This window comes from Hippoglossus stenolepis, chromosome 6 (genome assembly GCF_022539355.2).
Source record: "Hippoglossus stenolepis isolate QCI-W04-F060 chromosome 6, HSTE1.2, whole genome shotgun sequence".
Classification (NCBI taxonomy): domain Eukaryota; kingdom Metazoa; phylum Chordata; class Actinopteri; order Pleuronectiformes; family Pleuronectidae; genus Hippoglossus; species Hippoglossus stenolepis.
This window is the reverse complement of record NC_061488.1, coordinates 6,820,158-6,839,760: the sequence shown is the minus strand read 5'-3', so window position 1 is coordinate 6,839,760 and position 19,603 is coordinate 6,820,158. Positions and strand designations below refer to the sequence as shown.

Below are 19,603 nucleotides of genomic sequence, written 5' to 3'. Positions count from 1 at the left end.
AACCAGGGAGGATATAGGTTTTCACACAGCTCAACGGGAACAGAAACTACTGTAAAAAAAAGGACCAATGCAATTAAACCGAGGAAACAAGTGGGAGCGCTCCCTCTGTGAAGTGACCACAACTAAAAGGTCATGACCTCTGTGTCCACCACTAAAAGGTGGCGCTGTTGCCAGGAGCCTATAAATATCATTCTTAACTAACACTTCGGTCGCTAGGGGTCCCTCAATCAAAGAAATAACAGAAAACCTAGTTTGACGATGTCGTGTGTTCACCACCGGTACCAATGAAAATCACAAATCCAGGTTTTATTCACTTTATGCACCAAACAGAAGTTATGGCAGAGACGGAGAAGGCCACAGGTTATGATGTGTATTTTATATTTATAGTTATTTCTTTTTATCTTCTCAGATTTTTTGTAAAAAGCGCTATACAGATAAAATGTATTGGTATTGCTGTTGTTATCATTATCATCATCATTATTATTACTATTTTTAAAGCTTGAATAAAACTGGAATTTAACATAGGTCAAGTTGTTTTTAGACGTTTTAATACAAAATTGTTACATCTTTAAAGGTCCAGTGTGTAAGGTTTAGGTGAAAGGGATCTATCGTCAGAAAGCCATGAAGCCATGACAAGCAGCTAGTTAGCTTAGCATGAAGCCTGGAGACAGACAGTGACCACACAACCCAACACCCGTCATTCATTTTTCCAACAGAGCCCATTGAAAAACAGAGGGAAGAGCACAGGGGAAAAACAAAGAAGAATCTCTGAGGTGAAACAATCTGAGCTCTGGCAGAAATGAGCGTGTTCATGCAGGATCCTTTCACTCACAGTAAGAAACCAGCTGAGGAAATAGGTTCTCAGCGTGACTGCAGATGCACTTTTTTTTTTTAGGCATTCTCAATATAATTGTGACCCAATAAGATTTTGCTGAGCAAGCTAAATATCCAGTGCGTGCCTTTCCTATTCTTACCGAGAGAAACAACTGCACGATCCTCTGGGAGTAAAGTGACCTACACGTTCAGGTTTTTCCATCTGAGAATCAATTTGTGCGTCCGTCACTGAGTCAGTGCGACTTGGACTTAATATGTGAGATCAGCCTCAGCACCTGCAGGACACGGCTTTAAGTTCAGGTCACATCACACGGCTCTGAAGAACCAGCAGGTCAAGACAACAGGGGGGGGGGAGAGAAGGGACATAGGGATTTACTGATGAAGGTAACTCCTGCAGGCGAGTCAGTGGGAATGAAAAGCACTTTGGAGAAACTGATTGGAGCTCAAATCACTATCTCAGGCAGGGGCTGTAATTTAAACTCTATAGCTTCTGAGCCGAGTTGTTTCTCCGGCTCTCTTCGAACCAGACGTCCACGGAAAACACAATATGCTCGGACACGGTGAAACATCTACATCTTGCAAGAGAGGATTCTGTTGCACCACATGTTGGGCTCCAGGCTCTGTGAGACTTTCTTTCTGAGGTGAAACCCGCCTCCCAAAAATACAAACAACAGTAAACTTTCAATAGCAGGGTGTGCGTTTTAACTTGACCTTAGGGAGCTGTGCAAAAGCAAGGAAAGTTAACATGGGTGCTCCAGCTGAGATGCCGACTCCTGTGATCCCAAAACAAAAGCTCCGAGGAGGCCACAAGTTCTTCACCACAGCGCTGCGAGCCCTCTTAAACCTGAGAAACATGAAGTGGAGGGAGTGAAACAATGGGGCTGAAGTAGAGGAAGGCATGCCAAGGGTTTATGGTCTGTCCTGAGTGCTCGGGGCAGTGAAAAGAGGGCTCATGGTCCAGGGTTGAGCCGCTGTCATACGTCTCCCAGAGGGGGGGACGGTCCCCTCTTTGCCCGACGCTGGCTGGAGAACATTAAGCATCTATAGCTAGTGTTGGTTAAAGAAGGGGCCTAAGCATGGAGCCACCACACTATTAAAGCAGCATTCCTTCCTCTTAGATAATGGGCCCTTAAAAGTTTTAATGGGAGGATAAAAATGTCAGCGCATGGAAAGGAGAATGGGAAAGGAGCTGCACCGGATTGGGTTGGGCTGAGCTGCGACGCAGATGGTCAGGCGGCGCGACGGGGAAGCCATCTGGTCAAGAAAGTAAGAGCAGAGGGAATCCAATCCAAGTGCTACTGTTTGGTCGGTCGCGCAAGTGCCGATTTTTCTCCTGCTCCAAAAGGCCTTGTGGAGGCTGCGCACGCCGCTTTTCAGAGGAGCCACTAAAAGAATAAACAAGCGGTGAATGGAAAAGACAGCAGAGAGAATTCCGGACGGATACTTGTCACTGCAAAAGTGCTTAATGTACAACTATATATATATATATATTATATTGTGCTCCTGAGATCGAAACCAGAGACATTTAACATGCACAGTGTTCCAAACTCTAACTGGTGAAGTGATATACTTTAAGGGAGCAGGCTGTAAAGGAGAGACATGAATACAGTGGAGACCCTTGTAAAAGGCTCTTGAGAATCCGTGTGCACGTGCGCGTGCATGTAAGCATACATTAATGTATGTGTATGCATTGACACAAGTTTATTTGCATAATGTATGCATGTCGCACACGGGCATTTGTGTGCGTCCGCCCATCTGTGTCACTGACAGTCGTGCAGCACCTGCTGGGGACGTTGCCACTTTTCCTTTCACTCCGATTCTATCAAGGTCACCTCATTGTGCAGTCCCAAAGGAGCCGGGCGTCCTCCCAACAGAACAGAGGCTGCAGAGCACGAGCACGGCTGCTATAGCTTTCTTTAATATAGAGATACAAAAAGATACGAGACACTCGATGTTATCACAGAGACGCATTCTTTCCCCCCCCAAAAAAAATCAAAATCAAAGGGAAAAGGCAAGTGAAGAAGGCGTCTGTGTCTGCAGGGCTCAGTCTGGCCCGCTGGTTAAAGCCATGACAGCCAAGTGTTAGTGGAAAAACCCCACTGGCACTCAGGCAGTCCGCAGCAGCACGCTGGGCTGGCCGGCTTAGAGATGGCCTTCAACAAACCCACGAGCAAAAGGGATGCCCATCTCAAATGAGGTAAGGAGAATTCAGTGGCGAGGCAGCCAACGTTTGCTGAAGCCCAAGCCACTGGTGTATATTTGTTCAAGGGTGGGGGCGAGAGGGGGGGGGACATGGGGCCTGTGAGAGTCTGGACAAAGAGGGAAGACGAGGGGAGATCATGACGGAAGGAGACGGGCAGAAAAAGACGAGGACAAGGACAGAGGGTGGACAGAAAGACACGAGAGGGACATGAAAGTGTCCCGTAGATGTGTGTCCTCCCTGCTGCAGAGAGTGAATAGGTAGCGGTGGAAGCACGAGGTGTTCCTCTCGCTCCACTTCCCCAGAATAGGAAAAGAGCCTGGTTATACGGTTGGGCTGCAGAGCAATGGAGCAGCGACTTCTGCACTTGTAAAAACAGTCTTGTGGCCAACGCACAGACAGAGAGGCAGGCCTGCTGAGAACCACCGACGGGAACATGTAAGAACCATGTCGGCTCCTGCGCAGTGGGACAACCACACAGCGCAAGACAAGAACATGCATGAAAAACCCATAAAATGCCTTTTCACAAACTTTTGACTTTGCAATATTAAACAGTGCATCACTGGGATGATGGAAACAGGCAGTTGAGCAGCGCGATACTTCCTGAAATGAAAGTGTGCAACATTCTGCCAATTGGATAACACAATGTTGGAAAGAAGGGGGGTTTGCATTGAAAAAAGCATTAAAACAGGTTCAGTGCCTGATTTCATACAGAAGGAATGTCATGGCTGCAGGGCAAAACTAACTGAGAGTATGATGCGGCCATTTATTATGGATTTGATCACATTTATTGGAAAATTCCTCGCGCTGCTGCAGCTCTGGCCCGTACAGATGCTGCCGTTCTGGCCGGCAAGTCGACATGCCACGCTTTGCATCTAAATGTCATAACGGAACGTGTCTGAATTTGCCTCCAGCGGGATTAAATTGAAAGTTATTGAGTTGTGCTCCTGTGCGAGTCAGTGTGTGATTATGTCCGTCATGTCGGCATCTGAATTTGAGAAAGAGAGAGCGGGAGAGGGAAGAGATTAGCTGCTTGAGGGGTAACAACCCCTTTGGGAAGCTAATGGAAGTTGTAAACACAGGAAGAGGTTTTTATTTACAGAGCAAACATTTCCTGGAAAGACAAGGCCTACTGTACGGAGAGCGGCACTCACATCCTCAGCCAGGTGCTGATAAAGAACAACAAGCCTCCTAGAGGAAAATGTTACACTTTTCTAAGATGGTAAAGACAACTGGGACAAATCCCGTCATCGATTAACCTACCGTTTTATTTTTTATAAACCAATTCCTCTATAAAGTGCGGCACGGCGCTGTGGTGGTTAGGTTAGACACCTTTGTGTCACAGCAGGAAGGTTACCGGTTCAAATCCTGGTTCGGCCGTTGACTTTCTGTGTCGAGTTTGCATGTTCTCCCTGTGTCTGTGTGGGTTTTCTTCAGGTGCTCCAGCATGCAGATTGGGGTTTGGATTATTAAAGACAGTAAATTGACTAAATGTATCGATGGATGCAGTTTCTCTTTAAAATGTTAGAAAATGTCATTAAATTCTCCAAAAGCCTAAATCCCAAACATTTAAGTTGCTTATGGTGAAACCAAAATATACGACGAAGAAAAGCCTTGAAGTGTATTTGATTGATTGAGTTGTTAAACACTTTCTCTTGATTGACGACTCAAATGATGAAATACAATTTCTCGCTCTGCATTTTCTGCAGAGCAGCCATCTACGTTTAATGGAATCCAATAAAATAATGTCTTTTTGCATGATAGACTTCCCTCTGGATTTAATTTATGCTCACTGGCTTGTGACTGTGCTCATTGAGTGCAGTGGCCTATTAGTGCATTTATACCGGCAGTGAAAGGTGACGCTGAGGCCTCGGGGCTCATGTCATCAAAGATTTCCCTGCAATGAGCTTCAGATCCTAATGTAATCATCAGGCTGCTGTGAACTTTCAGACTCGTTTCTGATATGCACGTCTTTCCTCACGGACCCAGCCTCACTCCTGCCATATTGATAAAGATGATCTTATTACCAGTTACATCTCTACATGCATCTGTTACGTGACTGGTACTACTTCAACAGAGCTGACTTTCAATATCACATAATAATTTTCTGCTGAAGACAAAAAGGACTGAATGCACAAGTTGCTGTACGTGACTTACGTAACAACTCATCAGTGAACACTTAAGGTAACTGCCCGAGCGGATATTCTGAAATGTAGAGGGCTGAAATTATGGATGTGTGGGTTGACTGAGCCTGAAATTCCTGAATTCCAATGCGCTGGATCCCGTCTCACACACATACGTCCCTGTTATCCTCCTATATAAGAGAGACAATAAATCAAACGCAAAGCACTGGAACCTTTCTTGACCTAAATGGCATTCCTATCAACCGCTAAGCACCTTGGCTGGCCTTTCAAAGGCTTTATTTCTTGACTGGAAGAAATGTTTGGGGAGAATAAATGAACTGTTACATTTTGGCCAGCGAGACAATGGAGCCTTCATTTGGCCAGAGTTATTCCTGTTCAGGGGGAAGGGGCAGGTCTAATAAGAGACAGGCCAGCAGCAGCCCTGTCATTAGCTGAGAGGCTGGCAGACCCCTGCTGCCTAATTGGCACCGGCTCACTGCTAACAAGAGCTCACCAGCAGGGGAAACAGCCTGGTATCACCGGGCGCCGCGGTGACCAGCTCTCCACCATCATCAGAAAGACTCCCAGTAGTTGCCCAGGGTACACCTGACCCATTAATGAAAGAAATGGAAAGCTGATGTATTTTTAATGAGAACAATAAAGCTCATGAGAAAACGGCACCCCGGGCTTTGCACTTAAGAAACAGAGAGACTTGGCAGAATGGATGGAGGGCAGCGACTTGGCCGAGATTAAATCAGTTTTAATTTTCTCAATTACTACTTTTTTCCCTTCCTGAGCCACCTGTGCATAATTCTTCAGTGAGTGGGGGAGAGCGGCGTTTGCAGCGATTCTGCAGGCTAACTGTCCAATAACTTGGCAAAGCCACATCCTCACCACCTCCATTTTCCTGCAGACACACAGCGTAATAAGAGCAGTAATAATAAGCAGATGAGTGGTTGTTCTGTCTGTTCGTCTTTCAAAAATAATGAAACAATGACAGGGTGGCTATCTGCCGAGCGGAGGAAGTTTATAGACTGATGGCAGCATTAATCTCTTGATCCAAATGGGCCTCATCTGGAAGCAATAAAGACAAAATGAATATGAAAATGGAAGATTAACTGAGGAACTGAGGGCATTTGTCGAGAGGGAAAGAGGAGAAAGGAAGTGAAAGAGAGACGGAGGGAGCGTGGCGAGACGGGGGCCGGTGCTCGCAGTCTGCCTCCGACACCGCTGATATAGTTGTGGCACTTGGAAACACATGATCCCGCTTTTCGCCCCACTCAAAAAACACTGCGTTTATGAAATGTAAACATTGACAGTTCACAGGGCCAGACTGATCTCATAAACCAGACCTCCAAGATCATCGGTTCAACCATCCAGGGGACTGAGGAACATCCTCGTGTAATGACTCCCAGCTCGAGCAGTTATCTCACAAAAGGCAGAGAGGAGGAGGAGGAGGAGGAGGGCAGAGATAAAGAGACACTCGGGTTCTGTCGGCTCCCTGTGAGTGAGAGAGGCTCGGCTGCAAGAGACCAGGAACCTAAAAGAATCCACAGCCCCGACCTGTCAGGGCTGAGGAATCTGAAGACAGCTGGATAATTACTTTTTGAATTAATGTGCTTTGTGATGGGGATGGCAGCTGTTCATTTTCTCTGGTGTTGCTTTTCAGAGCGTTGACGAAAAACTACTGAACAAAGTACAATGGCAGCCTATTTTGTTAAAATGCTTTTTTCCCCTTTATTTTGTTATACTGAAACTGATCTTTTATTATGATATAAATATATAATTTTGTGCAATCTTAACAAACAGGAGTGAATTTGTTACAAACTACCACCACTGTGTTGTTGTTTTATAGCCACTGTAGAAAATTGCAACGAGACAGAATGCAAAAATCAAAACCTTATTCCAGCCATGACGTTATGAACGGTGCGCCCGTGTCTGATGAGTAAACCTCAGAGCAGCCTGGCTCTGTACTTTCTCCTGTCACGTCTCCATCCCACAGGAATGCTCGAAAAACAAGAGGCGTGTCTGCCCCAGGCTGCACCTTTAATTGTTTTCTCTGCTCGCAGTACCCCGCAGGCCACTCTCATACCACGATACCTTCAAATGCTGCCAAGCACTAGATTGGTTCAATTTGAAAAGGGTGGGTGGAAAAACAAAAAGAGAGATTCATCCCTGCTCTTTTTATTCCCCTCAGTCTGGAGACACTTACCTTTGCTCGCCTTTCATTTACGCCTGTTAGAGCCGATCCCAGAGTTTAAACCTATACAACTTAAACTGTTAAAAAAAAAACTGAAGATCCACATCTTACATTGAAATAAAGAGCATTAATATTCAACCTAAAGTCAAATTCACCACATGTGTCCTGCTTTTTCCCATGAATAAACAGTGCATGCGTGTGTGCATGTGTTTAACCTTTAGGCCTCTGGATGCAGGTGTGCTGGTTGTCGCTGAGGAGGAATCCTTCTCTGCAGCGGCACTCGTAGCTGCCCATCATGTTGACACAAATCTGCTGGCATCCGCCGTTGCCTTCCGAGCACTCATCCACATCTGCCAGGAGACAGACATAAATTCAAAATTAATAACATCACTTTCAAGACAGAACAAATGCTACATGGAAAGCTGTTTGTCTGAGGGCTTGTCTGCAATCAAATCAAGACCCATTTAGAGCTGTAAATCAGAAACTGGCACGGTTTATAGGAATGCAGATATATATCTATATTCTGTTCATTTACAAGTATAATGACATCGGGGAATGTAACCTGCTAAATACAGCAAAAGTGATTGTTTAGAAAAATGCAATTTCCCGAGCTAACAGCACAGTAACTTCTGAGACTGTGTCGGATTTAATAGTTTTACCTCGGCCAAGGACGTTCAGTTTTTTGCCCGTATCTGCTTGTTTGTTTGTTTGTTTGTTTGTTTGTTTGTCAGCAGGATTACGCAAAAACTGCTGAACAGATTTCCACCAAACTTGGTGAAAGGATGGGACATGGGCCAAGAGAGAACTCATTCCAACCTGAATTTTTAGTGAAGCTTGTTTGAGCTTGATAACAAACAAAAACTGCGTTGGACAAACTGACGAACATCCCCGTTCCTTAAGACACGTGGATAGCATGGCTGTAAACCTGCTCTGTATTCTTTGTGTAAAAACCTTGTGTAAAAATAGATTAATTTTTCTTTTACTATTGTATATTTTTTCACTATTTCTTAAAATTAAATAGAATTTAAATAATTTGTGTTTTAAATAATATTTCTTAAATTCTCACATGTATCATTTAGCAGGTAAAACAAGCAGAGGTGGAGCTTTGATTGCAAATGTCACACAAACAGAAAACACACAAGGCAGGAAAAAAAGAAGTGTTTGGATATTTTTGAAAAGCCAGAGGAGTTTGTCTTAAGCCGTCTGAGAAGGCCATGTCTGTCTTAATGGTTATCAGACATGGCAGCCGACCAGAGGTGCACTAAAAACCTCCAACTGTGCAGCGCTAAGCCATAAAAATGCACACGCGGCACAATCCCCTGGCAAGAGGGGGAACCTGATCCACCTGGGTCAGAGTACCCGCTGATGACGAGTGTCTGTCAGCCCTGTGACAGGAGGAATGCGGGGAGAGGGAGGAAGGAGGAGGATGAGAAGGAGAGAGAGGAAAAGTCGAGATGGAAAGAAGGGAGAGTATTGGGGGGGGGGGCCAGGGTAACAAGCAATCATATGAATCCACCTCAACAACTGCGTACGAAAGCAGAGCGTTTACAAAGGTGTCGCCTCGGGCCTTGTTCTCCCTCAGGGAGCGACAGGGACACTGACCACAAACCAGAGCTGCTGACTTCATTTCCACTCATACTGAATTGTGCACATCCAGGTGTTCTCTCCTAAAGACACAAAACTTTTTCCGTCTCCAACTCAGTGTGGGACTCGACCAGAAAAAAAAATTGCAAATGAACAGCAGAGGATTTATCCATTAATCTTTTCAAAAAAACGTTTTTCAAAATGAAAGATGTTGCACAATGGGATGTTTTGCAGCCTTCATGGGGGATGGCGTGCTGCAGAGCTTGGCGGCCTCCGCTGTGCATGACTACGCTGTGAGGCTTCCCCCCGGAGACCCGGGCTCCGTCCCTCACCACCGACCACACTGGAACCTTATCCATCCCTCAGCTCGATGCATCAATAATCTGCTGTATACACAAGACTTTTTCTTTCTTTTTTTTAATAAACCATCATGCGAAACTAATTTACTGTCTATTTGTCCAGTCTGAGACGGCCTCGATTGAGTTTCATTTCTGGGGAATTCTCAGCCCCGGCAAAAGTTAGAAGTTAAACGTCGCTCTGTCCTTTCTTCTTTTTTCCACACAGAAATTTAGACGGACGTGGATTCACCGCGTCTCAGGACACACACACACACACACACACACACACACACACACACACACACACACACACACACACACACACACACACACACACACACACACACACACACACACACACACACACACACACACACACACACACACACACACACACACACACACACACACACACACACACACACACAGGGTGCTCGCAAAGTGACACCTGATTCGACAAAAACCTCCGGGGGCGATAAGTAGGTCACTGGCAGGTAGCACTCACGACCCCCATCAGTTTGCCAAGTCTCCTCTCGTCTCGCATTCCACGAGCAAAAACTGTCTCGTCCCTCGAAAAAAACAATGTGTCATGTCAGCTGAGGTCGACTGGGTAAAGCGTCACTCCGCAGACAGCTAAAGGGAGGCCGGTGTCGAAATAGAAAATGTTGGTCAGACTTTCATTCAGCTGTGCGGCTGCTTTGGTGTTGACCCCATGGTTTCATCTCTCCACCATGAAAGCGGCAGCAGCAGAGCGGAGACCTCTGAGCTGATGAAAGCTGCCGGCAACCTACGGCTGCACCTTTGCAGATAAACTGTTCGCAGGAGCCCAAAAATAAAAAAATGAAAAACTCCAGAAAACATCCTAACACACACATAAACCCCAAACTTGTCAACGCTACACAAATACACAAGTCCTCAATACATATGCACAAAATGCCCATGAGATATGTGACCAGCTTCCGCCGCCCCGGGGGATTTCTCTTTCCATGCCCTAAGCGCATCAATGAAGGTTTCATTTCCTGATTCCCTCATCCCTTCAAATGAGGCGTCGCCTGTCAGTAGATTTCTCCTGTTTAAATAGCTCCCATAATTGCCTGTGTTGTGTGCTGGGGCAAGGCTGGCGTCCAAAGCAAATATTTCCAAGCGGAAAGGGGTTCTGGCATTGGCCGGGGGAGAAGTGCTCATGTTATTTGGACTTAAAATATATTTTTAAAATTCTCTTGAGAGGATGGAAGAGGAAAAAAAATGTGTGTCTTAATCAAGTTAAAAGAGCTGCCTCACTTCAGAAAAATGAGACATGTCCCTGCTCTATCCTCGCTTCAGTCGGGGGAGACCAAGGGAAAAAGTAAAAGGTTCAAACGGAGAGAGATTAAGAGATTGGTCGTGTTTGCGGAGGCCATGTCCGCTGGTTTCTCAGATAGCCTTGACTGTATATATAACATTTGGCCTTGTGCGGAGCTTTAGAGCCATGTAAACACCGTGGTTGCCTCGCAGAAACTCCTGAACATATATTGGAGAAACGCTCAACTGCTCTCCTTTATTTCTAAAAGCTTGAGCAACTTCGGGGGCATTTACTGGCCCCAGAGGGTTTTTTATTTTTGCAGTGGGTGGGGGAGTGAAAAACTGCTGCTGTCTGTCATCAAAGCTGTCCATGCATCCATCCCACTGCTCGGTTTCTGTGTGATTCAGACAGAAAGGTCTCTGTCGTCTAGACGGCCCAGAGACGAGGAAGCGAGTGGACGGACTCCGGCCTCTTTGGGCATTTCATTTACAGGAGTCGAGGAGGCGCACAGTCTTTAATAAGGCAGCTAATCGGAGCCATGTGCAGTGACAGGGAGCGGAGCGGCTGGCTGGTAAGGGGGGCTCTGGTAGAAGAACAGGCACTAGCTCGGCTTCTCTCAGCATCAGTGAGTAAGGAGTGGCACATACACAGCCAGCTTCAATTAAAACAAGATCCCCTCTTATTTTAAACAGGATTACACCATTTCCTCTTTCTCTCCCTCGGAGTTCGGTGACGGTGCAGTTTTTTTCACATCACTGAACAGAGAGCACGGCGCCGGGTTTGAACCCTGAACCTGCAGGGGAGTGAAGCTGAAACTGGTCTTGTGTTAACATACTGTCAGCGGAGCTTGTATAAAATAATATGCTGCAAGATGTCCTGAACTTTCACCTGCAGAAGACACACACTCTCTTAAATCGAGTGTGAGAGTGTTACAGGCTGAAAGCTGATGTATTAAAACACTTAAGTGTAGATTTATTAGATTTATTGGCTCCTGTACTTCCTGTCGGCCTGAATCACTGCGTCTAAAACAACTGAATCATATCTGTAGCGTTTTATTCTTACACCAGCAGCACTGTTGGATTTTTATGCTTTTACATAAACAAAGCTCATTTCACTTTGATGGAACTCAGGCTTTTTCGACTTCAGGCCCGTCTCCCAGGTAACCACTTTGGTAAATAAGCACAGACTCCGCGTCCAAATCTGTCGCTGAGTTCTTTCCTAAATGAAAAGCTATGAGCTAAGATCATGCTAAATGGCATTTCTCTGTTCCTCCAAAACAAGTCTGGAAGTATTTTAAAAACAAAACCCCAGGATAAGTGTTTCGGGTGGACAGCCCTATGCCAAGCAGACAAGAGGCCCTGTGCTGACGTCTGATGGCTCCCAGTCTGCTGCATGCCTACATCCCTGAACGCAATCTCAGGCTTCAGTTTCCCCCCAGAGCCCTGCCAGTGGGCGCAGCTGGAATTGTTCATTTCATGGTGCACGGGACTGAAGAATCCTGAGAGGAGGGAGCGAGTGAGACAGCGTTCAGGAGACAGCTAATGCACCGATCTCAAATCCATCCCTAAACTCACCACTCCGGCTCCTCTCCTCTGAACTGTGGAGAGACGGCCGTGTCCGAACCCGATCCGTGCATGTTTTCATCTGCATGGAGGGAAGTGAGGAGTGTCTGTGCGAACCCTGAGCCCCCTCTGGCTGTAACGCGAGAGAAGTTAACCGTCATTGTCCCGACTAAATCCTACACGCTCAGGAGTCAGAGGTGGAAGTTAAAGGCACCTCATGCAGGCTGGGATCAGGATATTTTTCGACTCGAGCGGGGGGTGCAGAGGTTATCACCGCTGCCTCGACACATTTAAAAAGGAATGCTTTTAAAAGGCTGCAGAGCAAATCCGCGTGACGCTCTTTGATGGCCACTTTTTCCCCCCATCAGAACCTGGTCAATAATACATCAGGCTGAAACCTCCTGTTTGATTAGCCAACGTGGCAACAAGACCCCAAAGGAGTACGAGAGGCGGGGGATACAGGCTCCGAGGGCGATGCCTTAGAGAGACTACACGTTTGATGGTAAAGCTTCATCCGTCATCAAACAGTCTGAGGGACTCTCTCAAAGTGATTCTCACGTAAACACCATTGCTTTACAATTAGAGATATTAGCAAAAGACAAAAGACAGTCAACAGATCGGACCCTTTTTCTTTCTGGCCGCTTCAAAGCTGTTCTTCTAAAGCCCATTTCGAAGCTGCAGTGACATTGCTTTTGTGTTATAGATCATGTTACGTCTTTGGGGAAGGTGAAAGTAAAAGGGCATTCATTTCCCTATAAATTGCATGGGGAATTGAGCTCTGCTGAATCAATACAAACCAAATCACTGTTGGTCAATAGGAATCAAAGAAACAAGGTCTGTTGAGCTGTGTGTGTGTGTGTGTGTGTGTGTGTGTGTGTGTGTGTGTGTGTGTGTGTGTGTGTGTGTGTGTGTGTGTGTGTGTGTGTGTGTGTGTGTGTGTGGAGCCCCAAAATCAGCTCCCTGGTTACAGCAACATGTGATGAATGGATGAAATAAGGTAAGTTAACGTTTAAATGACAGAAGCTCATCTTTTACAGCGTGGCGGCGGCGGCTCTCTGTGGAACATCTGTCTTGTCCATTTGGAGCCGGCCCTTTGTCTCTCCCAGAGAGTCACATTAAGGCTGCGTGTTATTGTGGCATTTCCACTTTATGTATATAAAGTGGAAAAATATCTGCGTTGCTCCAGATAGACGTGCACTGTTGTGATTTGTGGTTACGAGGACGGGGGGAGTATTTGCGCAGATGCTAATGATATTAAGCTACTTGAGAGAGTTTAACGAACTAGTAATGATAAGCGGGCATTTGGGTTTCTGTCAGCCCTCAACCAAAACACGTAGGTCATAAATGTGGGGACGGCGGTGCTGCAGTGGGGAACTAATAGCCTTCCTGCATCTGGTTTTCATTGTAAAGAGGATGTGTGTTTTGGATTAAATTGACATTGATTCCTCTGTTTTTCCTAAGACTCGAAAAAACCCTTTACAGCCTGGCCATGAAAGAAGTGCGGTGATTAAACGCCATCCCACCCTCGCCCTCAAGATAACAGTAATGACAGTTATAAAAGATGTAATCAACTTCTTATATGCCTCACTTCCTCTCTTACGTGCGAGTTCGGAGAGGGTACAAAAGCTCCCTGTGAGGTAAATTATACAGTGAGTGACATCTCACTCGGCGCAGACAGGAGCATCGTGCTGTGATATTGCATCGCTTCCACCTTGCTGACTCCCTGACATTGTTGTGGGGTTTTAGGGCAGACAGGGGGAGACCTCAGAAGCCAGAGCATCCCCAGTGAGGCGCACGAGGCAGCGTTCTGCTTCACGCTCTGCCGCCTCCTGCCACCGCCCAATGTCATTATGCTGCCAACACATCCAATTACAAGGAGCCGTGCGGCACGCGCGACAGCGAGCAAACAAAGGCGACATGGACGGGGATGCGTGTGCGCCGGCCGAGCTCGTGTCCCTGAGCTGACAGCCGCTCGACGCAGGGTGCCCACTGGCCACAGAAAGGCCTCGGAGGGCCGAGAGCGGCAAGTTATGCTCCACCACTGAGACTTTATACTGCAATATTAACCTGAAGAGCTGAGGAAATAAAACAAAATAACTGGAGCTTGGTGGAAAAACAACACGGGGTATATCTAAAGAGAAACACCTCAGAGATCTCAGACTCTAAACTCAGAGTGAACTTTGGAGGATCAGGTGAATGTCTCCTTCTCCGCAGCCTCGGGCACATCTGGTCTTTAAGGGCTCTGAGGGTTTGACCTTGTCTGGGAACCAGCCGCTTAGGCTCTCCACTCCGGGACCAAGGGGAATAATCTTTTTCTCAGGGGCCAAAAAGGAGCTTAAACCTGGAAGAGGAAGCTGGGGCCTTAACATTAAACCCCGGCTCTACCTCTTCCTCTCCTCTCTTGTGTTTGTGCTGGGGATTATTTCCTTAGCTGAGCAGAGCAGGGGCATTAGAATAAGTTAAATTCTCAAGAAAATTAAGTCTTTAGAGTCCTTTCGGGTCTCAAGGCAATAGTAGGATTTGTACTTGACAGCTGCATATACTGTATATCGTTTAGCATTAGGCCCCATCTGCTGCGCTGGAATGAAACACATATTTTTTCATTGAATAAATAATTGGATGGTTACTTCACAAGGGAAACCTTCCAGGGACGTCTGTGCCCTCTCGCACGGACCAGAACAATAAAATAAAAAAACTCTCTGCGTGTTTGATCGTGTGCTTCACAATGACAAATGATATCAAAGCGATCAATGGAGGCAACACTTTGATGCAACAGCGGCAGACACACAGCGATATATTGCGATTACACACCTGCACGCAAGGCAGGAGCCGATCCACGGTGAAGCAAATGATCCACGCACAACTGAGCGCCATTGCTAAATGGTTTGGAAAATAGCCCGGCTTTACTCTGACACAGGAGCAGGAGGGAGAGAGAAGGGATGAAGAGAGAGACATCTCAGAGGGGGAGAAAGAAAGAGAAAGCAGACGCATCGTCAAGTCAGAACAGGTTTAATATCGATCTAAAGACGTGAGTTTTCCATTCCAGTGTCGCTTAATCCCAGCATTACATTCAGCTCACCAAGTTACTGAGGGACTGATATGATTATGTTGCCTTGTGCGTGTATAGGCCCTTTTTCGCAGTGAATCATTTGTTAAGTGCTGACAAGTTTTTCTGTCATCGCTTCACCTGAATGTGAAATCCGCTGTAGCCGCCTGCTACTTTTCTCTGCAACATACTCACAGCAGCGAGCAGGGTTCGCCAGCTTACAGTATCTAAAACCGTTTTCAGACATGACCTGTGGATAAAGTCCAGGGGAATCGGGTCCGGACTTTACCCGCAGTTTGCTTTTCACACAAGCACAACGCAGCGGGAGGTAACTAATTCAGCAACTAATTCTCTGCAGCATTAAGCTGAGGGGTGATGCAGCAGTCAGAGGATGTAACGTTTTCATTCCTGTGCGGAGATCACATGATTATCTTGACAACACACAGACACCGGTGTCAGCTCTCATCACCACAAACTCTCGGGACATCTTCGTCGTGTCTTCTTCGTGAGAAAGGCAAAGAAAGTCCGCAGATAATCCAGAGGCTCTCACTCGGACACACCTCCTCCGGAGAAAGTGCGGATGACTCTCCGGAGTTCAGTGCATGTGTGAAAACAGCTTAAGTGAATCGCATAATGCTGAGGCTGTAACCGAGAGGAGGACGATTTCTGAGGAGCAGCAGGGTCTGACTTGGGGGGGGGGAATCATAACAAAAGGAATGAAAGGTGGGTGGATGGGGGACAAGCAGCGAGATGGACAGAATAGGCTGGTGGGGGTGGATGAAGTCTATGTTTAGCAGCTCCCGGCCGCAGGAAGAGCACTGTTTTTTGTTCCCTTCATTTCATATCCTTTTTAAGTGTAACATGTTCTCTGTGAAGCTATATGAATGGCACACTGGTGAAATATTAAACCATGGGAAAGTACGGTCGGCTGACGGCTCACTCGGAGCTCACAGCTCAGGGTCAAGCTCTTCATAAATTCACCCCTCTTTCGTCAGATTTATTACCCAAAACCTCTCTTTTTTTTCACATTTAACAAAAACACACTGGAGACTACCTGCAACATGAGACTAGGAAACGGCTAATATGTGAAGCCGCGGCCTAATAAGAGCTCAGTTCAGCCCTGAAACATACATTACCATCCATGGTGTGACATGAGACGTGCAGAGAGGAGAATTTATGCAACCACATGGGTGATGTCAGGTGGAGTTTGAATTTTGACACCTGCAGTTTAATGTATAGGTTCTTCTGACAAAAAGCCTTTATATAACAAAGTGTTCCTGCATAATTAACCCAGCTGCAGAAAATGTAGGGGGAGAGAACAGCCTCTCTCTCACACACACACACACACACACACACACACACACACACACACACACACACACACACACACACACACACACACACACACACACACACACACACACACACACACACACACACACACACACACACACACACACACACACACACACACACTTATTATACGGCCGCACGTCACATACTCACCGAGACAATTGTGCCCGTCATGTGCCAAGCGAAAGCCATCATAGCATGTGCACCTGTAATTCCCAGGGATGTTGATGCACTCGTGGACACAGCCGCCGTTGTATTCAGTCGCACACTCGTCCACATCTGCAGAGAGAAGATACACAAGGATCTGTCAACAACTTGAAACAATCCAGATTCATGCAGGACTTGGGATGTGGGAGCAGTCTTCATGGAAAAGATGGGAAATGCATCTTGCACTCGACGTAGTTTGGAGCCAAACTCTCCGGAGTAGTGATGGTGGTGGTAAGCTGTGGTATTTAAGTCCTGCTCGACCAATCACAAGTCAGTCTCAGTTGTTTATAAAGCATCAAACAACTAATAACCAAACTTTTCTGAAAAATTAACATTTAAAGATACATTAGTGTGATATATGACCTAAAATGACAGGAGGCGGGGATTATTAGCTATACTGCAGTCAGCCACTAGGAGGCAATCAATAGGATTTGGCTTCACTTTTGGGAGGCCTAAAACCACTAACTGTCACTTTAATAATAAATGTCTTCATTTTCTAGTTTTGTTTTTTAACATGAAAACTGAGATATCTGAGCTTTGCAGATGTTGGTAGATGAATTGTTGCTAAGTTATCGCTGTTTTCGGTCTTGGTGCTAAGCTAGGCTAACCAGCTCGCTGTGGCTTCATATTTTACCATAAAGTCTCGAGAGCGGTATTGATCTGATAATTTCCTAAAATATTCATTAAAATCTGAGCACAGCTTATTTATTTGGTGCAAAAATCACTTTTGTCTCATCTCTGAGAGCAAATATGAAATAAACAGGGGACCACAGATGTTGTAATTTGTAGGTTCACCTGTTACTGATGTTGCCAGAGTTTCACAATTATTATTTTGGTTTTGAATGTCTAATAATGATGATAGCCAAGTTTTTATGCCATATTTTACAGTCCAATATTTGAGTGGTTTCGTGCCAAGACATTCATTTTTTTATGTTAACATTGGCAGAATGTTAAAGCATCTAAAACAGACTGTATCCAATAAGTTATATCAATTATTTATATAAAACACATTTCTGTATGATTAAAAATAAAAAGGAAAGGAACAGTTTGTGTTAAATGTGTTATCAGAGAGGAATTTCCATTAAATTAGCACTGACAGTATTGACGTTGCTGACATTACAGACTGACTGGCAGCCAATACTTAATAACAGGCATCAGACAGATAAATCAATGTTACCCTAAAGTTCATCTGTCCCGGTCACTGAAACTGAGGCAAAGCGATGCACAAAAGAAGGAGCAGAGGCAGAAAGATAAAGAGAGGCTGCAGATCGCTATGACAGCCTGAGTGGAGTTGTCTGTTACGGTTATGATGACGGGTGAGGGGGCCCACACCGAGGAGACCCAGACAAGGTGGATTGAGAACACAGTGCACTTCCACTCAGCACTTACTGGCCCATTTAGGGCCGACGATCCCAGTTGTTGGGCTCCCTTCTGAGCCCGTCTCACTCAGGGGCTTAATTGGACTTGACAGCAGAAGGATGGGAACGCAACAAAAGCAACACTGTGCAGAGCTCCGGCCTCTCCGCTACTTCCCACACAACTCTGTCACTCCTCCATCACAGCGCACACCCGTCACTGTTCGACTACACTAAAGCTGAAACACCCAGCGTGTTAATGCAGAAAGGATTCACCTCCAGCAGCTTTGAATTTGTTTTTATTTCACTGCTCGTCTATGTCGACTTTATATCCACAGAAGAGATGTGGATTTGTCTATTAGTGAAACTCTTATACAGAAATAATAATCAAGAGTTAAATTCTAAGGCTCAAATATTTTAGATGCAATATTGCTCTTTGCTTTGCTGGGAAAAAAAAGTTTTATTGGTTAAATAGATAATATCAGACTTGTGCATCAACGTCCCTGTTGTTTAAACTTACTTATTTTTTTATTTTTGTAAAGTGTGAAAAGTATGTTCACCTGAAACCAATGGAATGAAAATGTATTAAAATCAATACAAAATCCTAAATACAAAATTAAATAATAAACCGAAAATGAAGTGACTTTCAAAATTCCTTTAAATGTGATTTAGGAGATTTGGGAGATTGTTTATCATTATTATCATTATATATTATCATATTTTTTGGTGTGGACGATAAATCTTAATGGTTCTGTGTGATGATACCAACATGCTTCAACTCATACAGGCAGATAATGACACACAGCTACACTGATCGAAGCCTTTAGATAAACTCACTAGCACTTAAAGCTTTAATCTGAATCACAGACTGCAGAGACATAGAAGTTTGAGCGACATCAGAGCCTCCTCACAACCTGGAAATACGACTTTTTCCTTTCCTGCCAATTATTAATACAAAAAGGTGTCAGCCCGCAGCACAGAGACCTTTTTGTGAATGTTTAATTTCAACAGTCAGCTCCTAAAACCTTATCACCAGTTATTTAAACACATTTGTGTTTCTTTCTTTTTATCAGCGCTGCTTTTGAAATTTTCAACAAGCATATCAGCCTCCAGGAGCCATCAGCTAACCTTCAGCTCAATGGAAACCCAACCTTGCATATATTTTACAAAAGACTCAATAAAGCAAACTTTTTATAACCTACAGGCAGAAGGCCATGAAAAACACTCGGTCAAGTAAATGAAAGAATAATAATGGTGGGGGGAAGAAAATGACATTGAGAAATATGGTTTTGTAATAATACTAATAAAAATTGTGGGATATAATGATCCGGAGGTTTTGGGCACATTGAACGAGGCAAGAAAAACAGATTTGTGTCTGACAGTCTACGAGGGCCTGCCTCTGGCAGTGGAAATATCCCCGACTGCTTGGCAGGGCCTCTGACTGCCGCTTCAGCCGCTATCTTAATTCTCTCCTCTAACATGTGCAGGAAATTTACTGCTTCATTTCATCTTGTCACAA

The 19,603-nt window shown here is 45.3% G+C and overlaps 1 protein-coding gene across 2 annotated transcripts in view; it reads right to left on the bottom strand.

Annotated features, from left to right (window-relative positions):
• scube3 (signal peptide, CUB domain, EGF-like 3) overlaps positions 1–19,603 on the bottom strand; it is a 71,716-nt gene that overhangs the window by 33,860 nt on the left and 18,253 nt on the right. For both annotated transcript variants that reach the window (XM_035159964.2, XM_035159965.2), the window contains exons 3-4: positions 16,676–16,801; positions 7,573–7,707 (exon numbers count right to left, since the gene is read on the bottom strand). In XM_035159964.2, coding sequence (XP_035015855.1) covers positions 7,573–7,707; positions 16,676–16,801 — 261 coding nt within the window. The remainder of the gene's footprint in view (positions 1–7,572; positions 7,708–16,675; positions 16,802–19,603) is intronic.